General features: G+C 39.1%; 1 protein-coding gene across 1 annotated transcript in view; it reads left to right on the forward strand.

Moving 5' to 3' along the window:
- Positions 1 to 22,246, forward strand: part of KCNH8 (potassium voltage-gated channel subfamily H member 8) — a 287,674-nt gene that overhangs the window by 147,660 nt on the left and 117,768 nt on the right. The window contains exon 7 of the mRNA XM_008072479.1: positions 2,853 to 3,060. Coding sequence (XP_008070670.1) covers positions 2,853 to 3,060 — 208 coding nt within the window. The remainder of the gene's footprint in view (positions 1 to 2,852; positions 3,061 to 22,246) is intronic.

Consider the following 22,246-nt stretch of genomic DNA (forward strand, 5'->3'; position numbering starts at 1 on the left):
GATTTTTTGATTTATTGTAGAGATGAGGTCTCGCTGCCCAGGCGGGTCTCGAACCTGTGGGCTCAGGCAATCCACTCACCTCAGCCTCCCAAAGCGCAGCATTACAGGCTGAGCCACTGAGCCCGGCTTAGATGACTATTTTAAAAGCTGGCACAAAAATGTGTTATCCTCCTTAGTTATGCTAGTCAGAATGAAATATCTTATTTCAACAGAAAAACTTGTTCAAGGTATGATACGTCTTTCCCAGGAAAACATATGTTCTGAGGAATAATTTATGAGCTATGCTGCTTTGAAACAAAGACTTGAAAAATTAAAAATAAGTAATCAATGGTGTTTGCCTCACAGATCGAAAATGTGTCCACTGAGTGCATCTTCATAGATGATGCTCTAAACTGCATTACAGCTGCCAAAAAACTGTATGCAAAATATACTGAGCTCTGGTTCTGACCACAGTTGATCATGACAATTGTTTAAAGTACAGCTTACACAGTTATTTATTGAAACCTACCATGTAGAGCACTATAAAAGTCACTTGCAAGAGACGGAATTATGAGTAAGATATGGAAAGTGTGACAGAGTAGAAAAGGCAGAAGTATGAATCCAAGTTTTATCATTTACTGTGTGAGCGACTTCCCTGAGGAAGTTAACATCAAAATAGGCTTAAAATGGACGTAAAAGATTTCTACAGGGTGTCTGAACAACCTACAAGGTAACATATCTGTAAAATGCTTTGCCAAGTGTCTGACACTTAGAAAGACCTCGGAACATGCGAGTGGGCTCCTCCCACTTTCTCTGTTCCACCCTTCCCCCCACAATTGATAGCCAGAAGGAGGTCACATCCACTTGATCAAAGAGAAACTGACATGATAGGGGATTTTGATGAATGCACCTGTCTGTAAGTAGCATATAATTCTCATCAGTGACAAATTCAGAACAGCAACCCAAGAGTAAAAAGCATCCCCTCCTTTCTTCGGATCCATACTTCTATCTAAGTCAAATATGCTTCCTTCTGTTATTCACCAAGACCCACAATTCACACATATCGCAGGAAGCCCTCGCCTCCGACACAAGCAAGTATAATTTTTTTTAATGCTAGCAAAATCACCAGGGCTGCCCCATCGGAGCACCCAGGTTCCTGTTCCTCCTCTTTGCAAATGACTATTGTTCTCATGGGAGACCCAGCACCGTTTTCTTCTTTCAACCGTGCCCCTTTGGTCAGAGAAAATAGGGAGCTGGTATCAACACTATGTGTGCAGGTGACTTTCTCCACTTGGGACTTCTGTTCCAGCTTTCATTTTACTTACACAGTTGTCACCTACCTATCAAACTCATCCACCTATAAAATAAACTCCACCTCCAGTCATCTCTCTAAACGGCAGAGTAGAGATTGCAAAATCTTGGTGTGTGATCATCTAGGTCACCTTCAATTTGGGAAATGATAAATGAGAGCTTGGCTGTGAAGGAGAAGAAAGTAAAACTTGACACCGAAGAATGATAGTAAGAAAAAAAAGAGCACAGCTAGCTGCTAAGTTCCTCGAGTGCCCCTTAGGAGTTGGGTATATTCGAGTATAGAATAATTCACAAGATTACAATTGCATATAATTTCATTGAATATCTATTTCTATGCTGAACTCAGAGTGTTTGTGTGTTAACTTAATCATTTATCCATCCACTCATTTAACAAATATCTATTGAGCACGTACTGTGCGTCAGGCACGGTCTAGGTATGTTTTTCTTAGAGATAAGAGGAGACAGCTAGCAGAGGAGGGAATCAGAAGTCAACTGCTCTGGATAAGTACAATGGCAAGCTCCCTAAAGGCGCTGACACTTCTGTGTTTTGTGAAAGGAAGAATGTGATTAGTTACAGCCGTGCCAATAACCTTCTTCCCCTCTATTTACAAATTCCCCAAAGAAATTAGGTAAAGTCAAGGAATCTGTCAAACTCTATCTCCATATGACTTCATGTTTGCTTTGCCTTTTCTGTTTCGGAATGGTCTGTGAGAGTATGAAAAGAGTGTGTTATGCACAGCACGTATTCATCGTGAGATTGACCATGCTGGTGCACACCAATGGTACACATTTTCAGTTGGACCCTAAAGTCAGTTAAGAAAGCAAAACTAATTTTGACTACAAGTCTGCTGCTTAGTGGACGCAAATTCACTAGGAGATTTTTCAACAATTCTTGCTCATTTCCATTCCAGAGGCATGTCTGTTTGGGAGAGGGCTCAGAATGTAGATGCTCCGGACAAAGTGTTTTATCCGTTCATGGATGATATTAGAAGAAAGATAGTGTTAACACAAGAGACGGGAGGTGCTACTGGTGCTTGTGAGCAGAACCCACTCAAGTTTATGGCTCTATTTATTTAAGAAGATAAATCCTAAATTGCTCTGGTCACTACTTTCCAGGCTTTTACTTTCGTTCATATGAAGTATTGTTATGAAGTAGCTCCCTTACGCAGGCCAGGGGAGGTAGGGTTGAAAGAAAACGTGTGTCAGGAAGTGGAGGCATCCCATGGACAACTTTGATACCATGAGCTGTTTGGGTTGTGCATCAGAATGTACAAAATCGTATGAAATCAGACGGGTAGAAAAAAAAGACAATGCCTAGTTAAGGAAGGTAAGTATTTGCTCAAAGAACTTAAGTGACCCTCCTCATCCTGTCCTCTCTTCTTCCGGCATCCTATCACCTCCTGATGTCCTATGTCACGAACAAAGAAAACCGTCACCAAAGCCACCACTGTGTTGAAATCACGGCACTTCATTTCCAGAACTTTTCCGAGTGGCTGTCAGGGAAGGTTGTGGTGTGAATTCAAGCCGCGTGCCAAGTTGGGCTGCTCTGTCTCTCCACACAGGTGTCCCTAGTGCATCTTCTCAAGACGGTGAGGCTGCTGCGGCTCTTACGTCTGCTGCAGAAGCTGGACCGGTATTCCCAACACAGCACGATTGTCCTGACCCTGCTCATGTCCATGTTTGCCCTCCTTGCCCACTGGATGGCGTGTATCTGGTACGTCATTGGAAAAATGGAGAGGGAAGACAACAGCCTTCTGAAGTGGGAAGTTGGTAAGGGCTTGCGTTTGTCACCTTTTCCACTTTTAAGTTGAAAAGAGAAAGGTTGTTTAGAATGTGGAGGAAGCGAAAGATAAGCTGTAAAGATTTTCCTTCTTTTACCGTCCATTTGTTGAATTGAGTCTGTGACACAAGTAATTCCTTTCAAAAAAGTTTTCTGAAACAACCTTGTATTTTTTTTCCTCCAAAATTAATGGTTTAAACGTTCGGGCTAACGTAACTGTTTGAAATGACCAGCCAGGCTGCAGAAGGGTTTAGATAAATAACGTGCTACCTTTTCTGGACGTGTTCTGATTCGGGGCTAGAAATGGTAAATCACTGGGTAACTGGTCTATCGTCTATCACAATGACATCTTAAATCCTAAGAAAACAATCACATGCATTTGAGGCGGTGTGTTAACAGAAAAGACACGCCTACCAAAGAGAGAGAGAGAGAAGACTATTATAATGATATACTTTCCACACTGAGCACACTTCGAGGATTTTTGAAGACAGAAGGGACTATATATTTACAAACATAATTTACAAAGTTTTGTGTCCCCATAATACATGGGAGCTTCAGAGAGATTTTTCAAGTGTTATATAATTCTGCATAAATGAATCTGAAACACTATGCACATGAACACATTTTTAAGCTTATGTCAACCACAGGAAATTTATAGAAAATGAAAATTCTCAAGACTATAACCCTCTATCCCAAAATATCTGCATTCTTCTAACAGCCATACCCTTTAGAGAATGGTCATAGTACCCTATGCAGAATATAGAAAATCTTTTTCTTCATCTGACATTTAATCAAAAGAATCTGCCTCTTAGTTGGCCAGAAAATTCTTCGCTTATCTTCTCCACCAAAAATCAATCTTGAACTTTTGAGAGAAGCTCAGACCTTTGCACAGGAATAAAGCCCCAGGGGACTCCCAGGAGACAAAAATGCCCAAACTTTTCATACTAGCACTTAGTGGCTCAATGTACCGGGAACATCCTTGTGTTGGCTTTCATAAAATGCCACCATCCATTGGGTAAATACAAAGCCTTCGGGGGGGAGGGTGGTATTGAAGGGGGAGCCAGAAATCAGGTTCAAGAGACTATCTCCAGTCCAGGTTCTTAAAAATGTCTCCACACAGCTCAATTGTATTCCTGAGCTACACAAAACAATAGATGTGTTCTAATAATTTCATCTCAGAATGATTTTCTTATCCTCCCTATTAAAGCACCACTCCTATGCCTTGCTGTGGGTCTCCTTTCTCAGAAATGAAGGAAATGGGGAAATAAAACTGCCGAGTGAAAGCAAAAATAACCTAGAAGAAAATGACATCAGATGAGAAAGAGAGAGTTAAGAGTTGGTTAAAAGGAGGGGCAGGGTCTGAATTGTACATGGATCCAAATAGTTTCCATCCATTGATATTGCTTCCCTCTAAGACTTTGTCTTGAAGCCTTCCTCATCACATACTATGGCATCGTCTTAATGGTGCTCAGTAAATTGTAGCATCAGATCTCTGCCCTTTGTTTTGAATCTGTATTAAAATTCTGACTTGTGGTCAACACCCGATTCCTTTTTAGACCTGACCTAATTTCCATCAGGTCCCAGCCCTATACGCTCTTATTAATTTGTGAGGCTTGTCTAGTCTGAGAGTCTCCAGATGGGGAGATTTAGCTTATTCACGCTCTCAAATTTAGTTATGTGAGGAAAGCTCTCTGTTTCATTTCCAACATGTCAGTCGTGCGGCAGACTCACAATCTAGCTGTTGTTCTTCTCCCCACAAACAGGCAGTTTGCCAAGAAAAAAAAGGAGCCAGCCACCTGAACTGCATCTATGCTATCTCCTTCCTCGTACTCTTGGCCCTGGTGTTATGGTTGAATGTAATGAATGGGGTTGTAAACTGGAACTCTACGCCTTAGGGAGAGCTTTGGCGGGGTACACTGGCAGGAAGGGCATTGGGCAGGGCAGTAGGCCTCCCCTGTCTTCCTGTTTCCGTCACCAACTGTCAGATCTGCAATAATTTTGTTCCTCTGTCTGGGCTTCAGTTTCCTTCTCTACAACATGAGAAAGCTCATCATATCATTTGAAAATTGGCCAGGCACGGTGGCTCAGCCTGTAGTCCCAGCACTTTGGGAGGCCAAGGCGAGTAGATTGAGCCTGTGGGTCCGAGAGTTGGTCTGGGCAACTCGGCAAGACCTCGTATCTACAATAAATAAAAAATTAGCCCTGAATGGTGGCGTGCGCCTGTAGTTCCAGCTACTTGGAAGGCTGAGGCAGAAGAATCGCCTGAGCCCAACAGGTAGAGGCTGCGGTGACCATGAGTGTGCCATTGCACTCTAGCCTGCGTGACAGAGTGAGACTCCAACTTAAAAAAAAAAAAAGATCTGTTTTGGGTTCTATGATTTATGACTTTCACAGAAAAGCAAATCTTGTACTGTAATGTGTGGTTCATATATGTATATATATACACACACACAGAAACATATATATATGCACATATAGATACACACAGATATATATATGCATATATATATATATACATACAAACATATAAATAATCTTATCTTTCAGTGTCCACATAAACCATCAATTGCAGCTATCTAATGGCAGCTGGCTTGAAGGTATGTCAGAATGGACATCCTGCGATCATGGCATGTCAAGGAATTGTTATGTCTTCCTCAGTCATGATAAGAATGACCAAACATTAATCTTTAGAGAATTAGATTTCCTGTCCAAATACTTCTCAGAATATGATTAGGAAGGTAGTAGGTTAATTATATCTGTAAATATTGGGTTTACGGGCTTGGCTACAAGGACTTTCTCTTCACCTAAAATTACTTGGATCATTTGTTCATTTAAAACACTATCCAGCTGAGACTTGGACACAGATTAAATAATTGTGACCTTCCCTACCTAACATTATAATGATGCAGCTGAGAGTCTAGGCTAATTTAGCTTTTACTTTGTAATTTAACCACTAATACGTTTTACCTTTTTTGGTTCAATGACCATGAATCAAAAAATGCCTCATACAATTAAAATTTGAGGTGAGAACATGTTCTTTATGTTTGTGGTTGACATCAGATGTGTAAAACAGATTCATCTTCCTGAAAGATAAAATTCTATTCTAATCATTTTTTTGTGCTGAAATGATTTTTTTTTGTCCTCTGCAGACTCACTATGTGCAGCTAGAGAGAGTTCCAATATTTTGTATCAGACCAAATCAGAGCTAATCTTTAAAAGCTGTTACAGCATCACTTCTTTATAAGATACTCATTTTTGGAGGGAAGAATTAATGACTTGTAGACGTGTGATGCCAGAGGCTGGCTATGAAATGCTTTGCCTGGTGTTAGCTTTTGCTTCATATTTTTATGTATTTCTGTCTTGTACTTTGGGGAATGTTTGAAGTTCATTGATTGTCTTATGGAATTTTTTACTTGAGAGGATCTTAGTCCAACTCTTTGATTTTGTGAAGAGAGACCTGGCTCCAGGTTGTCCAAGCCCCAAGAGGGAAGGGGCTATTGTCTCTTTTATCTATTGCTATATCTTCATGGGGTATATAATTCCTGGCACATGGCAAGTGTGACAAAAAAAAAAAAAATGTGAATGAATCAATCTTCAAGGTCATTTAATTGCCACATGACAGTCACCTAAGAACCTAAATTCCCTATCTTCTTGTCTAGAATTCCTTCTAATAGCATTTTGTTTTCATTTTTGTTTTTTGAGTCAGGTTCTCACTGTCTCCCAGACTGGGAGTGCAGTGGCATGGTCATGGCTCACTGCAGCCTCGACTTCCTGGGTTCAGGAGATCCTCTTGACTCAGCCTCCCAAGTAACTGGGGTTATAGGCACATGCCACCATGCCTGGCTAATTTTTTAAATTTTTTGTAGAGACGTGGCCACACCTTGTTGCTCAGGCTAGTCTGGAACTCAAGTAACCCTCCCATCTCAGCCTCCCAAAGTGATGGGATTACAGGCATGAGCCTCCTCGCCCAGCCTAATAATGTTGAATATTATGAAATTATAGTGTGTGGGGTTTTGCTATAGAGAGTGGTTTTTATCCATGGCTCCTGAATCTTAACTCCCATAGACTTTGTTACAGTGCTTTATTACAATGTTGCCTGTGCCAGGCCTCAGGGGCAGGCCTTAGGAAACAAAATCTCTCCAACCTCCTCTTTTCTTTCTTTCACCTGCCCCAATGCAGGAATCTAATCCTCCCCCACCTTCTGATTGTGGGTTTTAAGACCCTTCCCAGAGAAGGTCTCACTGTATACACTGGGGGAAGGAGGCTGACATCTTGAAACCTCCATAAAAACCCAAGAAGACTGAGCTCTGGCAACTTCCAGATGGCTTGCCACATGGGGTTTCCTGCAGGGTGGGGCCAGGGAACGCAGGGAAACTCCTCCCCCTCCCCTATGCCTCGCCCTACACATCTTTTCATCTGGGTCCTTTAAACTGTCCTCCTTAATAAACCAGTAAACATAAGTACAGTGCCTCCCTGAGTACTGTGAGCCACTCTAGTGAATTAATTGAACCCAAAGAAGGGGTCATGAGAACCCCAACCTGAAGTCAGTCGGTCAGAAGTTCCAAAGGCCCAGACTTGAGACTGGTGTTGGGGGTACAAGGGGAAGGGTGGTAGTCTTAGGGAATGAGCCCTCACCCCGTGGGATCTCACACAATCTCCAAGTAGACAGAGTTGAAATGGGTTTGGGGGACACCCAGCTAGTGCCCACTGCTCGGTGGTGGGGAGAAACCCCTATATTTAGTCACAGAAGCCTTCTTCTGTAGTGATGATTGCTGCGGTGTGAGAGCAGAGGGAAAAATTCGATTTGGAAGAAGTTTTCCCAAAGTATAAGGAATGGCTAGCCAACTCTTTCTTGCTTGAGAAGATTGAGAGGAGAAGAACAAACAGGGTGATCACTAAAGATTTGGTCGCTCATTCAAAAAGCATTTTCTAAGCACCCAGACATCCTTGGGCCTGTGTTAGTCACTGGGGACACCAAAACAAATAACACGTTTACTTTCGTGGAGCTTAAAGCCTAGTGGGAAAAGGAGACAGTGATGCAGTAGCCTATTACAGTATGATACATCGTACACAGGAATGTGTGTCGAGGCGTGGTCCCACATTTCACCAGGATGTCAGGAAAGGCTTTTCAGAGGTGCCCTGAGTTTTAAAGGATATGTAGGTCTTGTCTGTTCCAGTGCTGAGAAAACGACATTTGGGACCGCAGAGGCATGAGGATATGAAGCCGTTCACTGGAACTGGCACAAGGGCGAGTGGGGGCGAGGGAGGTAGATAGGAGGGACTAGACCTTTCAAGGCTGCTGGTGCTAAACCTTGGAGTTCGGACTTCGTTCCCATGCCACAGTGAGGCGTGAAGTTCTCTCTGAATATGGAGAGCTGCAAAATGGGAGGGAGGGGGAGGTGGGGAGCCGAAGCGGGTGTTTCCTTCTGCTTCACTTTCAGTATCTGGAAAAAGACAATGATAATATTCCTACCTCAGTGGGAAATTGAATACTGGCAAACCCAGCATTCAATTAGGCAACATAGATAAAGCATTTAGGTTTGTACCTGGTACCTAAAAACTGCTCAATAAGTAATACTGCCATTATCATTGTACTATGACAATTACTTCAAATGGAAGAATCATGGGCGATGACTAGCCAATACTTATTATTTTATACGGGAAGATTATTAAGAAATAGCTTTAAAAATGAAGTGTTGTCTTCAGGGTTTAGTTGTGGTTCTGGACAACAAATTATATGCTTCTTCATATCTTCAAAATTGGTCTGTGCCAGCTTTCAATTAGAATGTCTACCTGTCTGACAAATTGGTAATTTTTCAGATTACACACAATTGCACACACCTGGGAGACTTTCCTATCAAGGTTAATATAGGAGGGAGGTCCTGCCTCAACCCTATAAGCTTGTTGGTGTATGTCAAATTTTTGTGCAATATATAGCTGTCCAAAGGTAAGAATTAATGCTGTATTGAAGAGACATTGGACTGTATGTGAGAATGGTTTTTAAAATTTAATGTTTGTGATGGCTACGATAAATGCTTGAGAATGATCTCTGCATCTTTGCAGGGCGTGGGGGAGGTCTTTATTTGTTGCTACAAGAGGACTTTCAGCTAAAAATGTACAAGAAGTCCTTGCATGTTTTCTTGGATCTCAATTAATACAGGCATTTATTGTTTTCATTATTATCACTTGTAAGCTTCAATTATTGATACTGAATTAGTCCTAGAAGAACTCCATTAGAATCCTGGTCTGGCCAGAGTTCTGATTGTAAGCTCAGAAGATTCAGATTTCAATCCTGCTTCACGGATTTACTGGGCATGTGATTTTGACCAAGATGACCTTAGTGTGTGTCTTTTCATGGAACAACTTCCATTTTTCCCTCCGTAAAACGGGTGTGGTGGTATTGAACCCCATAAGTACTCACCTCACACTGTGAATGGTACATGAGGTACAATCTTGTAACTGGAAACTGCCACCACTACCACCACCCGCTCTGATCTTATTGCTAGTTGAAACCCCTCTAAAGTTTCAGCCACCATAAATTTACATCAAATTTACATCATGCCCTTCACAGGCACCATGATGTCTAGTGGAATTAGCTGGAACATAAGGATGTGGTAGCATTGATGCTTCTGGCTCAGTAAATGGGCCCTGTACTCCTGACCTAAGCAGAGCAGCGGAAGCCCACTGACCTGTCTACTATGTCTTGTGAGCTAGACTGCAGCTTGGTCAGTTGCTTCCTTCTTTTTTTTTGTCAGAGTCTCACTGTTACCCAGGATGGAGTGCACTCAGGCGATCCTTCCACCTCAGCCTTCCAAGTAGCTGGAACCACAGGCACATGCCACCACAACCGGCTGACTTTTTTATTTATTGTAGAGACGAGGTCTTGCCATATTACTCAGGCTGGTCTCAAACCCCTGGGCTCAGGCAATCCTCTCGCCTTGGCCTCCCAAACTGCTGGGATGACAGGTGTGAGCCATTGTGCCTGGCTCAAATAATATTCTCGGTTTTGCAGGTCATACAGCCTGCTACTACTCAACATTTTTTTTAATCAGTCAGAGTCTCACTCTGTCACCCAGGTTGGAGTGTAGTGGCACATTCACAGCCACCACAGCCTCGACCTGCTGGGCTCAGGAGATCCTTCTGACTCAGCCTTCCAAGTAGTTGGATCTACAGGTGTTCGCCTTCATGCCTGGCTGATTTTTTTTTGTTGTTCATTGTAGGGATAAGGTCTTGTGAAGTTGCCCAGGCTGGTCTCAAAACTCTGGGCTCAGGCAGTCCTCTCGCCTCTGCCTCCCAAGGTTCTGGGATTACAGATGTGAGCCACTGCGCCCGGCTTAGCTGCTTCCTTCTTATAGTGAAATGTTATCTCATATTCTTTCTTAAAATGATCTCTATTTTGAAGGCTATGACAAGCTGAACTTTAAAATAAATGATCTACTTCAAAGGATAAGGCGTATTTGGTAATAGGAGAATCTCTTTTATTTCTTACCTGCTTGGCTGGAGGAGACTTAGCCATGGCGCATGCCTGAAAATGTATCTGTATCACTGAAAAAAAAAAGTCCAAGACCTTAGAGTGGGAGAAAAAGGATTAAGCCAGACATGATTTTCAAATGTTCATTGACAATTTTAATCCTAAATCTCCTGATCCCCGTTGGATAAAACCTCATAAAAGTCGACTGATTTGAAGAGCTCTCAAGTGATTAACTGCTTAGCATTCACAAGCCGCATGTAAGGAAAAAAATGACCAGGCTTATGATATTATGAGCTGGTTATTTCGACAACTGCATCACATTTTCTTCAAGAAGGTGGAATTTACGAGCCCTGCATTTTCAGGTTCTACATAATGATTATAAAACTGTTTTAAGGTAACCCTTACCTGTGGGTTCCCATTCTTAGGAATAGATGAGATGAAGAAAGTGGAGAGAAAACCAAAAGAGAAAGTTTCCACCATCAAAATGGGCACTAGTGAGGGACTTCCGGACTTAACTAAGCAACAACAAAAACCAGTACCCTAAAAGCTTGGTGTGCACTGGTATCTCCTAAGGATCTCCCTAAAATGCAAACTATAAGTCAAGAAGGCTAAGGGGGAGTCTGACATTCTTCCTTTTTTAACAGACTCCCAGGTGATATTGGGTTTCACCAGTCTCCTACACTACACCGTGGGTAGCAATGTTGTTAAAATGTCTGAGACTTTGGGGGAATTTAATATTCCCAGTTATAAACAGCTCTGACCAGCAACAATTCAGTCCTTCCTATCCTTTTTCACTGTCCTCACCTTTTTCAATTCCCAGCACATGTACAAATTTACTTGAACATAGTTTATTCCTAATGGACCCAGGAGACCCATTGAGAAGTAATTAACCTCAGTGCAGTAGTAATGCAACACAGTATTTTAAAATGCCATTGTCACAGTTAGTTCTGGAAAACTAAAAGCAAATACCACCAATTTTTAAAGAGTTGCCAATGCTCTGTTCTTTTTTCACAAAGACTTCTGGAACACAGAAAACATCTCTGTGTTTTAGAAGCAAGATTTTGCTCTTTTGCCATAAAGAGCAAATGGTGTATTTTAAAAACTCAGAAATGTTTCATATTTACTTCAATATAACAGTAAACTTTGCTACTTGTAAAACTTGGGGAAGCAAAGTATATATGAATATCCAATTATGCACTTGAATTCTAATCTGTGTTTAGAAATTGAATTCCAATCTGTGTTTAGAAATTATTTGGGTATTTAGCGAGTAAGTACAGTTAATTGCATAATGTTCTCAATTCTTTGAAAGGAAACTTCTGGGTTTCAGGTAACAGATGGGGAGTTGATATGCTTTCAAGTTGCCAGGATTGCTTGAGAGGAGAAAATGCTTCTACCTAGAAAACAATGACACTATGATTGATATACTCAGTCCTCTAAGTTTGAGAAAGGAAGCATACCTCACCCTGCTCTTAAAGGCTGTCAAGGGCATATTGGCATGGTGTAAACTCAGGGCCTGGAAAACTGATGACACTTGCTTAACCCACTTGTTGCCTGAATTTATTTTTACCTCACATTCTTCCTTTTTTGCATATGTTATTAATAGTCTATTAACATCTTAACACCCTATGGAGTTAGAGTATTATGAAACACGCCTTAGGGAAAGTTGCTAAATTCAATATCATAATAAGAAAAGCAACCATGATTTTAATATTTTCAAAATAGAGAATATCACGAGTATCACCTCACAGTAAATCTACAAGGATAGAGAGATTTCTTTCCTCTAAGAAATGCCTCCCTGAAGTCATTGGTGAGCTTACATAAGATATTGTATGTGAAAACAGTTTGCAAGCTGAAAGGTGTTGTAAAGTCATGACGTATTATCACATGTTATAGCTCATAATACGCTCACACACACATCTATGTATATATGTACATATGCATAAGAGTATGTTTCTCTTTCTCTCCAGAGAGACAGAGATAGACAGAGAGATGGGTATGTAAACACTCTATACCACAAATCCATCTTTGTGTTCTCTGCATGACACTGATTGTAGCAGGTATGGAGATTCCATGCACAGCACATGTAGTTGAGTGAATGAGTGCAGGAGTGAATCATTGGACCGCTAATAAGGTTCCTGCACCATATCAATGGGTCATCCTTTCAGATGAAAAGAGACAGACATTCTGACATCAGTCTCCCTTCTGTGTTTGGAAGGCATGCTGGTCTCTACTTCCCGACTATCTCATCGTTATATCATATTATTACAGAACAGTATTCTATTATTCATTTGGTTAAAACTGATTGCCGTGAGATATACACAATATGGTTATAGGAAGCCAAAAGTTAGGATTCTGTTTCTGTTGCGTAGTCTATTTCTTTTTGATACTGTGGTTGTCTGAATACTGAATTTCCTCAGTGTTAAGATCACATTTGAGGAAGAACTGTTTTGTGTCTCTCTCAAAAGACCTATAAGACTTGACAGCTATTAATATAAATATGATTAAGTGTTTATAAGCATCACAAATTAAGCCAGTTGGGTTTTCTGATGCATAAAATGCTATCTAAGTGTGCCATTATCTGCATTGTTCCTGCCCTTTTGGAAAATCTATCCCTGACAACAATCAGCTTGTGATCCGTAGTCTACTTGTTTTTCATATCTTTTGGTGATCTCAAAAAAACAATTGTTCATCTTTTTTTGCTTTTTCCCCTTCAAGAATTAATTATTTATTACTTGTTCTCCATTTGTTAATTTAAATTGATAGTGAGTTCGTGTGTGTGTGTGTGTGTGTGTGTGTGTGTGTGTGTGTGTGTATCCCTTCTGTTTAAAGAACAATCTTTAGCCATTATCCCAATCAAGGAAGGACATACTGCAAACTCATAAATCACTGATTTATTTATAATTTCATTGTGAAAAAATAATTACTAGATTAATAAGGTTATGGCATTGACTATAGGTATAAGAATTCGATATTGTCTGAGTCTAAGTCATTAATTTGATATGTAAAGTGTAAAATTTCCAAGTTCTTATAGAAAAGCATAGATTTTGGATGACTCGCACCGATATATTTTTAAACAAAATAAACAAGTTAGACACATCCACTTGGGCAATGAAAATAAATACCAGAACCACCGTGTCATATTCCTAAGGATAAAAAGCGCTAAGCAGCTAATGCTGTATTCTGAGGCTAATTGTTATTCTGTAGTGATGATGTTGGTCAGTGCATGTCTTTGATTATCTGGACTTCGGTAAAGCATACGGTATATATTTTATTGAAATCCCTGTACTATCTTTCACATCTGCCCTCTAAGTCATTTTAGTATGTAGATTTTAGAGGCTCTGTTCCTCACTGAATGCCTTGAGATCTGTGTGATGCTGCAGTACTTGGTCACTTGTAAATATTTTGAATTTTTTACTATATATAGTAGCATTAATGGAAGAAATGGTAAGCAGTGGTTTCAGTCTTATAGAACTTCAGTTTCATCAGAGATACAAGAGAAAGCTAATCATTTCAACCCCTCTTCATTCTTTATCCTGTTCCTTTTTCTGTGCCTCCTTTCTCAGTGAATGGCTCAAACATGGTTCCATCTTTTAGCTGGAGATCGATTTAGATTGGAACTTCGTACAACTCCTGCCAGGTCCATCCGGAATCTCTCCAAGAAGTGCTTCCTGGTCTCACTTTAGTCTCTTTTGCACTTGAGGGATACTCTTAGCTATTGAACCCTGCTCTTGATCTAGGCTTTTGAAATGTGAGTCTCCTTTGAGTGTTTTCTCCAAGGAGTCTTCATTTCAAGGTAGTTTGCTGACCATTCAGTGGCTTCCTTTGCTCCTCCTAAATGATTCTATGTCTTTTATCACTGGATATTTTTGTCTACTTCTGGCCTTTCTCTCTACCCTATAGAGTTTTCCTGAATTGTATGACTGTTATGATCATGGACAGTAATATGCTTCTGGCTTAGGGAGTGCAGTGTGAGTTCACCGTCAAACATGTCTCACATAGAAAATATGAATTTTAGAGTGACCTAAAAGGTAATGTGGACATTCAAAGAAAAAAGTGAAAAGAGGGTTTTTTTGGTAGTTGGAAGAGTTTAATCTAGGTGACTTGAGGCATGGAACTAACCTAATTAATTAATTAATTTTCTGAATGCCTAACCAGTTTCCCAGTATGATTTATCAAATAACCCATTTATTTCCACTAATTAAGTATGGCATTTTAATCATATTTAATTACTATGCACACTTATGACTTGTGCATATCTAGGTCTCATTTTTCTTCTATTGACAATCTAATTTTACATCAATATTAAAGTTTTAATTATTATACTTATTAAAATTTTTTGGTATAGCTAGTAGAACAGGGGCCGTTTTAGCCCATTTACTCATTTTGATAAATATTAGAAAAAATGTCCTGTCTCTAAAAACCCAAATAGCATTTTAACCAGAGTTAATTTTGGAAATTAAATTGGAAAATGTAATGCTTTTATAACATTAAGATACACTTGCAATACAAGTTTATGATATTTAATTTTCATCTATTTAAAATATTCTTTGATGTAATTAAGTGATACTGTGTAGTTTTCCTTACGAGTCTTACATATTTCTTAAGTTTATTTCTAATTATTTTTACATTTTTGTGCTGTTGTGAGTGGGATCTGTTTTTCACTGATTTTATTCAAGTCACTACTCTATAAAAAAGTACAGTTACTTTAAAATAATGTTTTTTAGAAATTTACCACTCCTATTTAACATAGAACTGGACGTCCTAGCCAGAGAAATTAGGCAAGAGAAAGAATAAAAGCCATCCAAATTGGCAAGGAGGAGGACAAACTATCTCTGTTCACTGATGACATGAAGTACACTTAGAAAATCCTAAAAACTCTTCCAAGAGACTCCTAGATCCAATAAATGACTTCAATAAAACTTCAAGATATAAAATCAACATAAAAAATCAATAGCATTTCCACACACCAGTAGCACTCAAGGTGAGGGTCAAATCAAGAACTCAATTCCATTTACAATAACCACAAAAAATAAAATAAAATGTCTAGAAATACATTTAGCCAAGGAGGTGAAAGATGTCTATAAAGAGAACTATAAAATATTGATGAAAAAAATTAGAGATGACACAAACGTAAGAACACCCCATGCTCATGAATCAGAAGAATCAATATCATTAAAATGATCATACTGCCCCCCAGCAATCCACAGATCCAACTCAATCTCCATGAAAATACCAATATCACTTTTTAAAGAACTAGAAAAAAAAATCCTAGTGTTTGTATGTAACCAAAAAAGAACCCTAACAGCCAAAACAATCTTAAGTAAAAAGAACAAATGTTGAGGTACCACACCACCTGCCTTCAAATTATACTACAAGGCTATAGCATGATAGTGGTACAAAAAATGGATCAATAGTACAGAACAGAGAATCCAGAAATAAAACCACATACCTCCAACTGACAGATCTTTGACACAGTCAACAAAAATAAACAACGGAGAAGAGATACTCTTTTCAATAAATGGTGCTGAAAAGTCTGACTAGCCATGTGCAGAAGAATGAAATTGAACCCCTGCCTCCCACCATATACAAAAATTAACTCAAGATGGATTAAAGAGTTGAATGTAAGACCTAAAACTACAAAAATCCTAGGGAAAAACCTAGGAAAAACTCTTCTGGACATTAGTTTAGGCAAATAATTTATGACAAAGAACTCAGGCAAACATGACAAAAACAAAAATAGACTAATGGAATTTAATTAAACTAAAAAGCTCCTGAACAGCAAAATAAATAATCAATAGTGTGTACGTAAAACCTACAGAATGTGTGAAAATATTTGCAAATTATGCCTCAAACAAAGAACTAGCATCGAGAGTCTACAAGGAACTTAGATAACTTAACATGAAAAAAATAACTTCCCCCACCAAAAAGTAGGCAAAGGACATGAGTAGATACTTTACAAAACAAGACACACAAGCATCCAACAAACATCTGAAAAATACTCAACATCACTGATCATCAGGAAAGTGCTGATTAAAACCACAATGAGATATCATCGTACATCAGTCTGAATGGCTATCTTTAAAAAGTCAATGAGCAACAGATGTTGGCATGGATACAGAAAAAAAGTGAATGCTCATACACCATTGGTGGGAATGTGAACTAGTTCAACCTCTATGGAAAACAGTGTGGAGATTTCTCAAAGAACTAAAAATAGAATTACCATTCAACCCAGCAATCCCACTGTCGAGCATCTACCCAAAGGAAAAGAAATCATAATATTAAAAAAGGTGGTACCTGTACTTGTGTTTTGATGGCAGCACTAATCACTATGGCAGAGTCATGGAACCAACCTAAATGCCCATCAGCAATTGACTGGATAAAGAAAATGCAGTATGGAGAGAGTATATGAAATACTACGCAATCGTAAAGAAGAACAAAATCATGTCCTTTGCAGCAACGTGGATGGAGCTGGAGAACCTCACCCTAAGTGAAAGAATTCAGAAACAGAAACCAAACACAGCATGTTCTCACTTATATGTGGAAGTGAAATGGACATAAAGATGGAGATAATAGATTGTGGAGAGACTAACAGGGGAGGGGGTGTGAGTGTTCAGAAGCTACCTATTGTGTGCTGTGTTAACTATTTGGGCGATAGACACCTGAAGCCTAATCCCACTTTCCACACCCAGACACAATATGCCCATGGAACAAACATGCACTTGGACCCCAAATCTAAAATTAATAACAACAATGATAATACTTTAGAGACGTCTAAATAATATGTATCTGGTAATGTTTGCTAAGTTTTCATTAATTCCTTTGAGTTTTTTAGAATGATAGTCATACGATCCATAAATACTAATAAATTCCTCTCTGACTTTAAATGTGTATAGCCTTTTTAACTACTGACTTTAGACAATGACTTTATTAAATATGTACTCTAACTTCACTAAGAGATTTTGCTGTAAAGGTATTTTATGAATCACTAACAGGCATTATCGTCAATGCACGGACATGACAGAACTTTAAGTCATGGTTCTCAAAAATATATTTTATAAAATAACAACGTGTCATAGAACAATTCTTCACCTGGAAGTTGGGACTTCTCTGTTCTAATCAAGTCTTGCCACTAATTAGCTGCATGACTGATGACATTTTATCCAACCAAATTTGTCTCACTTATCTCTCTTAAACTTGACTGATTTTTGCTGAATCTCAATCCTTGACAAATGAATGGAAACTGTTGATCTTTTCCAATGATAGGTAAGTATACCCACATATAAATGAGATTTATATAAAATTATAGTTTGTGCATTTCATTATGTTATTTTATGGAACCCTGGTAAACAAAAACATCCCTGAGACAATTAACCTCTAAAGTTGTTTTCAACTTGAAGAACATTTGGCTATATTATCTTTAAGAAAACTATCTTGGATATGAAACTTAAGTGTGTTGAACAAATAATGCCATGTCTTTTATTATAAGTGAAAACTGCATCAGAGCTGCCCTAATTCACTAGTAGAATATTTTAAAATCTTTGTGTTCTTTCAGGTTACATACCATTAGAGTGTAATTGCATTCTATATAGTAATATATCTATCATGAAATCCCTCTCGTCTAATCCATTTATTGCTAAGGTTCTTAACCTTTGGGGGATTTTAGTCACAGCCACATACTTTCAATTTTACTATGCAAACAAGCTTGATAAACAATTTCACATTACATGCAACTTTTCAGAAATGTAATGATTGTTTTTCAAATGAAGAGAAAGCAACCATTCTCTAGATTAGATACGAAAATAATATGATTAAAATATGTAAGATTTCATTTCTGGTTTAACTTCTAACGTGTAGGTAGAAGCAAAGAAGAGTGCCAATATTTTAAGACTTCTGTAATTTGAACAGTGTTCTAATTAGCCCAGATGTTATGAGATTCTTCACAACATAGCCTTAAATGCCAGAATTTTTTTTCTCCCCTGTACTCAGTAATCTTGAGTTGGCTCCAGTTGAGTTACTGTTTCATTTAGGCCAACCTTAGCACAGGATGTTAGTGTAAGAAGAAACACTAGAGATAATATATTCTAAATCCCTAATTTTACTTGATTGCTTCTCTTTGATGAGGCCTCATCATGCACTGAGAAGAACATGATTTGGCAGCTATGAAATTAAGAGTCTAATCCTGGCTCTCTGTCTCACATTTCTTCTCTGCAAAATGAGATTGAACAAATGATCTCCAAGATCTTGAGAACATCAGCTTCTTTTATTTGTATGAGAAGAGGGAAACAAAAGCCTTTTTTAGTAGAATTATTCTGCTCTAAGCTACTTCTGAAGATAGAAATATATTTTTTGTACTCCCAAAAATCCACAAATGGCTTTTTTATGACTTCTGGCCCTTGTTCTAAATGGAATAGTTTGGTCTGACACACAAGAAGGAGCCCTAATCCAAAAAAAAACTAGAATTATCTCTTGGAGAGTGGGCCTCTTGTAGACACTTGAAATTTGTTCCTCCAGATCAAATCGTCAACCAAAAGTTTTATCTGGAAGTATTGAGAAGATTGCATAATGATTTGTGGAAGAAGTGTCCTGAGTTGTAGCAAACAGGTGACTGGTTCTTCCACCATGACAACACACCTGCCCACCCTGCTCTGAATGTTCAGCAGTTTTTAACCAACAATGACACGACCTCTATGCCTCACCTTCCTTAGTCAATGGATCTCCCCTGAATTACTTTTTTTGTCATTCCGCTGGATGAAAAAAGTCCAATGGGAAAGTTGTGCCGATGTAGAAGAGGTGAAACAAAAAAATGGCAGAAGTACTAGAAAGCATCAAAATTGATGAGTTCAAAAACTGTTTTGAGCAGTGGAAAAAGTATCTCGATAGTTGTATTGCATCAAATGGAGAGTACTTTGAAGGTGACTGAAGTTTCAACATGTAAGAATAAATGCTCTATTGTTTATAAATAAATTCCGGGGTTTTTTGTGTCCCCCTCATATGCCTTTGCAAATTACTTTTTCGTCTATTTATGTTTCTCTTCTTAAGTCCAAGCATACTGTCTTTTAATATCCAACATTGGAAATTAAAGATAATATTTATGTCATAGATAAGGTGTGATTTCAATGGAAAAAGAACCAAGGTGTAGTATTTTTTTAAGTTATCTTCCTTATCTTTCTTTTTCCTTATCTTTCCCTCCCTCACTACATTTAAAAATATTGAATCCAAATAAGAGTTCATCTAAATAGCAACCCTTGATGCAGCCTCTCCTGTCTTCCCAATAAAATTAATATGAAGGCCAGGATAAAAACATACTATCACATTTTAACCATTGCTAAAGTTTAGAATCAATTGTTGATCTGTGGCAAAGTGGATGAGCAATATAATGCCAGGTAAAAGTTAGGTAAATAGGATTGGATGTAAATGTAATCGATAGCTTGAGTTTTTCGAGAAACGTACAAGGTCCGACAATTAAGTTCATGCTCTTAGCACTGTGGGCTTACGCTGGCAGCACTGTATAAACAGTTCGGTAAGGTTTCATAACGTTGGTATATCAGTGTCTCACAGCTGTGTTTGTGTCATCGTGGGGAAGTGTCTTGCTGAGTGGCGTTCGTTATTGTTGCTGTATGTTTTTGTGTACCATCGTGGGAATGTTGGTGTTTGAATTAGAACAATGAACAAACATTAAATTTCTTGTTAAAGCTGGCAAGGGTGGAAGTTAAATCAGCAAAACGTTAGTCCAAGTTTATGGGAATAATGTCATGAAGGAAACAGCAGTGTACAAATGGATTAAACATTTTTCTGAGGAGAGAGAAACCGTCACTGATAAAGAGAGGTCAAGACAGCCAGTAACGAGCAGAACTGATGAAAATATTGCAAAAAATTCATTGAATTGTGCATCAAAATCGTCAACTGACTGTGAGACGCAGAGCAGATCAAATGAACTTCGATAGAAAAACAGTTAGGAAAATCTTGGCATGAGAAAAGCGTGTGTAAAAATGGTCCCGAAGGAGCTTTTGCATCTCAACAATGCACCAGCTCACACAGCATGGTCTGTGAGGGAGTTTTGAGCCAGGAAACAACTGTATTGAAGTCCCCTCCCTACTCACCTGATCTGGCCCCAATGACTTTTTTCTTGACCTGAAGATAAAGGAAATATTGAAAGGAAGACATTTCGATGACATGCAGGACACCAAGGGTAATATGACAGCAGATCTGACGGCCATTCCAGAAGACAAGTTCCAAAATTGCTTTGACAGGTGGACTAGGTGTTGGTGTCGGTGCATAGCTGACTAAGGCGAGTACTTCAAAGGTGACTTAGTGATTGATATTCAGCAGAGAGGTATGGAGCACGTTTCCTAGGATGAGTTTGCAAATTTAATTTTCGGAATGTGCATGCTAATAGAAAATACTTTCTCCCATACTCACACTCTGTCTTCTGATGCTGAGAGCCAAGGTCTTCTGAAAATGGAACAGTTAGCTGGATTCGGTGGCTCAGCCTGTAATCCCGCGCCTTTGGGAGGCTGAGATGAGTGGATTGCCTGAGCCCGCGGGTTCGAGACCCACCTGGGCAGTGAGACCTCATCTCTACAATAAATCAAAAAATCAGCCGGGCGTGGTAGCGCATGCCTGTAATTCCGGCTACTTGGAAGGCTGAGGCGGAAGGATCGCCGGAGCCCAGCAGGTGAGGCTGCAGTGGCTGGGAGCGGGCACTGCACTCCAGTCTGGGCAACCGAGTGAGACTCCAACTCCAAAAAAAAAAAAAAATATAAGAAAATGGAACAGTTGTCTCTCTACAGCTAGAAGGGACAACTTTATTGCTCTAAAGCAGAACAGTAGTTCTGCTAGGCCCAGTGGCTTTTTATTGTGTCAAAAATAAAAGAAACATTAAAATGTACAAAACTTTTCAACTTAGAGCTGGAGATAGAACAAAGAGGCACTAGAATAATAAGCTGTTAATACTGACTGAGAAATAGAAAAATATAGATAAAGTGGGATTTTGAAAAAAATAAAAGTCACCACCAAATAAAGTTTAAAATAGGACACATGCCTTTAAAATCACAAAATCCATGGGACATATGGAAAAACAAGAAAAAAATCAAGAAACACAAATGTAAAAAATAATAGGCCATTCAACACCATGAGTTTAAAGAATATCTAATGTGAAGGGAAAAGCTCAGGCTATTTCATGTGAAAAACTCAGGAAACAGATTGCTATGTGTTCTATGATTTCTATTTGGGATCAAAAAAGAAATAAACGTACACACTCAGAGACTGAAAATAAGGTAAATGAGTAGTACAATTATTTGTAAGTTTGTTTTCTTTTCCTACTTAAAAATAATTTATTTCTATTAAATTCATATGCTGCTTACATTTATTGATTGCAGAGCATGTACATGAAAGAGTGCTTAATATAGTCTTGGAGCTGGGCTCGGTGGCTCAGCCTGTAATCCCTCGCCTTTGGGAGACTGAGGTGAGCGGATTGCCTGAGCCCGCGGGTTCAAGACCCGCCTGGGCAACGAGACCTCATCTCTACAATAAATCAAAAAATTTGCCGGGCGTGGTAGCGCGTGCCTGTAGTTCCAGTTACTTGGAAGGCTGAGGTGGAAGGATCACCAGAGCCCCAGCAGGTCGAGGCTGCGGTGGCCGGGAGCGGCCACTGTACTCCAGTCTGAGCGACAGAGTGAGACTCCAACTCAAAAAAAAAAAAAAAA

The sequence above is a fragment of the Carlito syrichta genome, unplaced genomic scaffold (genome assembly GCF_000164805.1).
Source record: "Carlito syrichta isolate Samal-C Ts95f unplaced genomic scaffold, Tarsius_syrichta-2.0.1 Scaffold315224, whole genome shotgun sequence".
NCBI classification, from domain to species: Eukaryota; Metazoa; Chordata; class Mammalia; order Primates; family Tarsiidae; genus Carlito; species Carlito syrichta.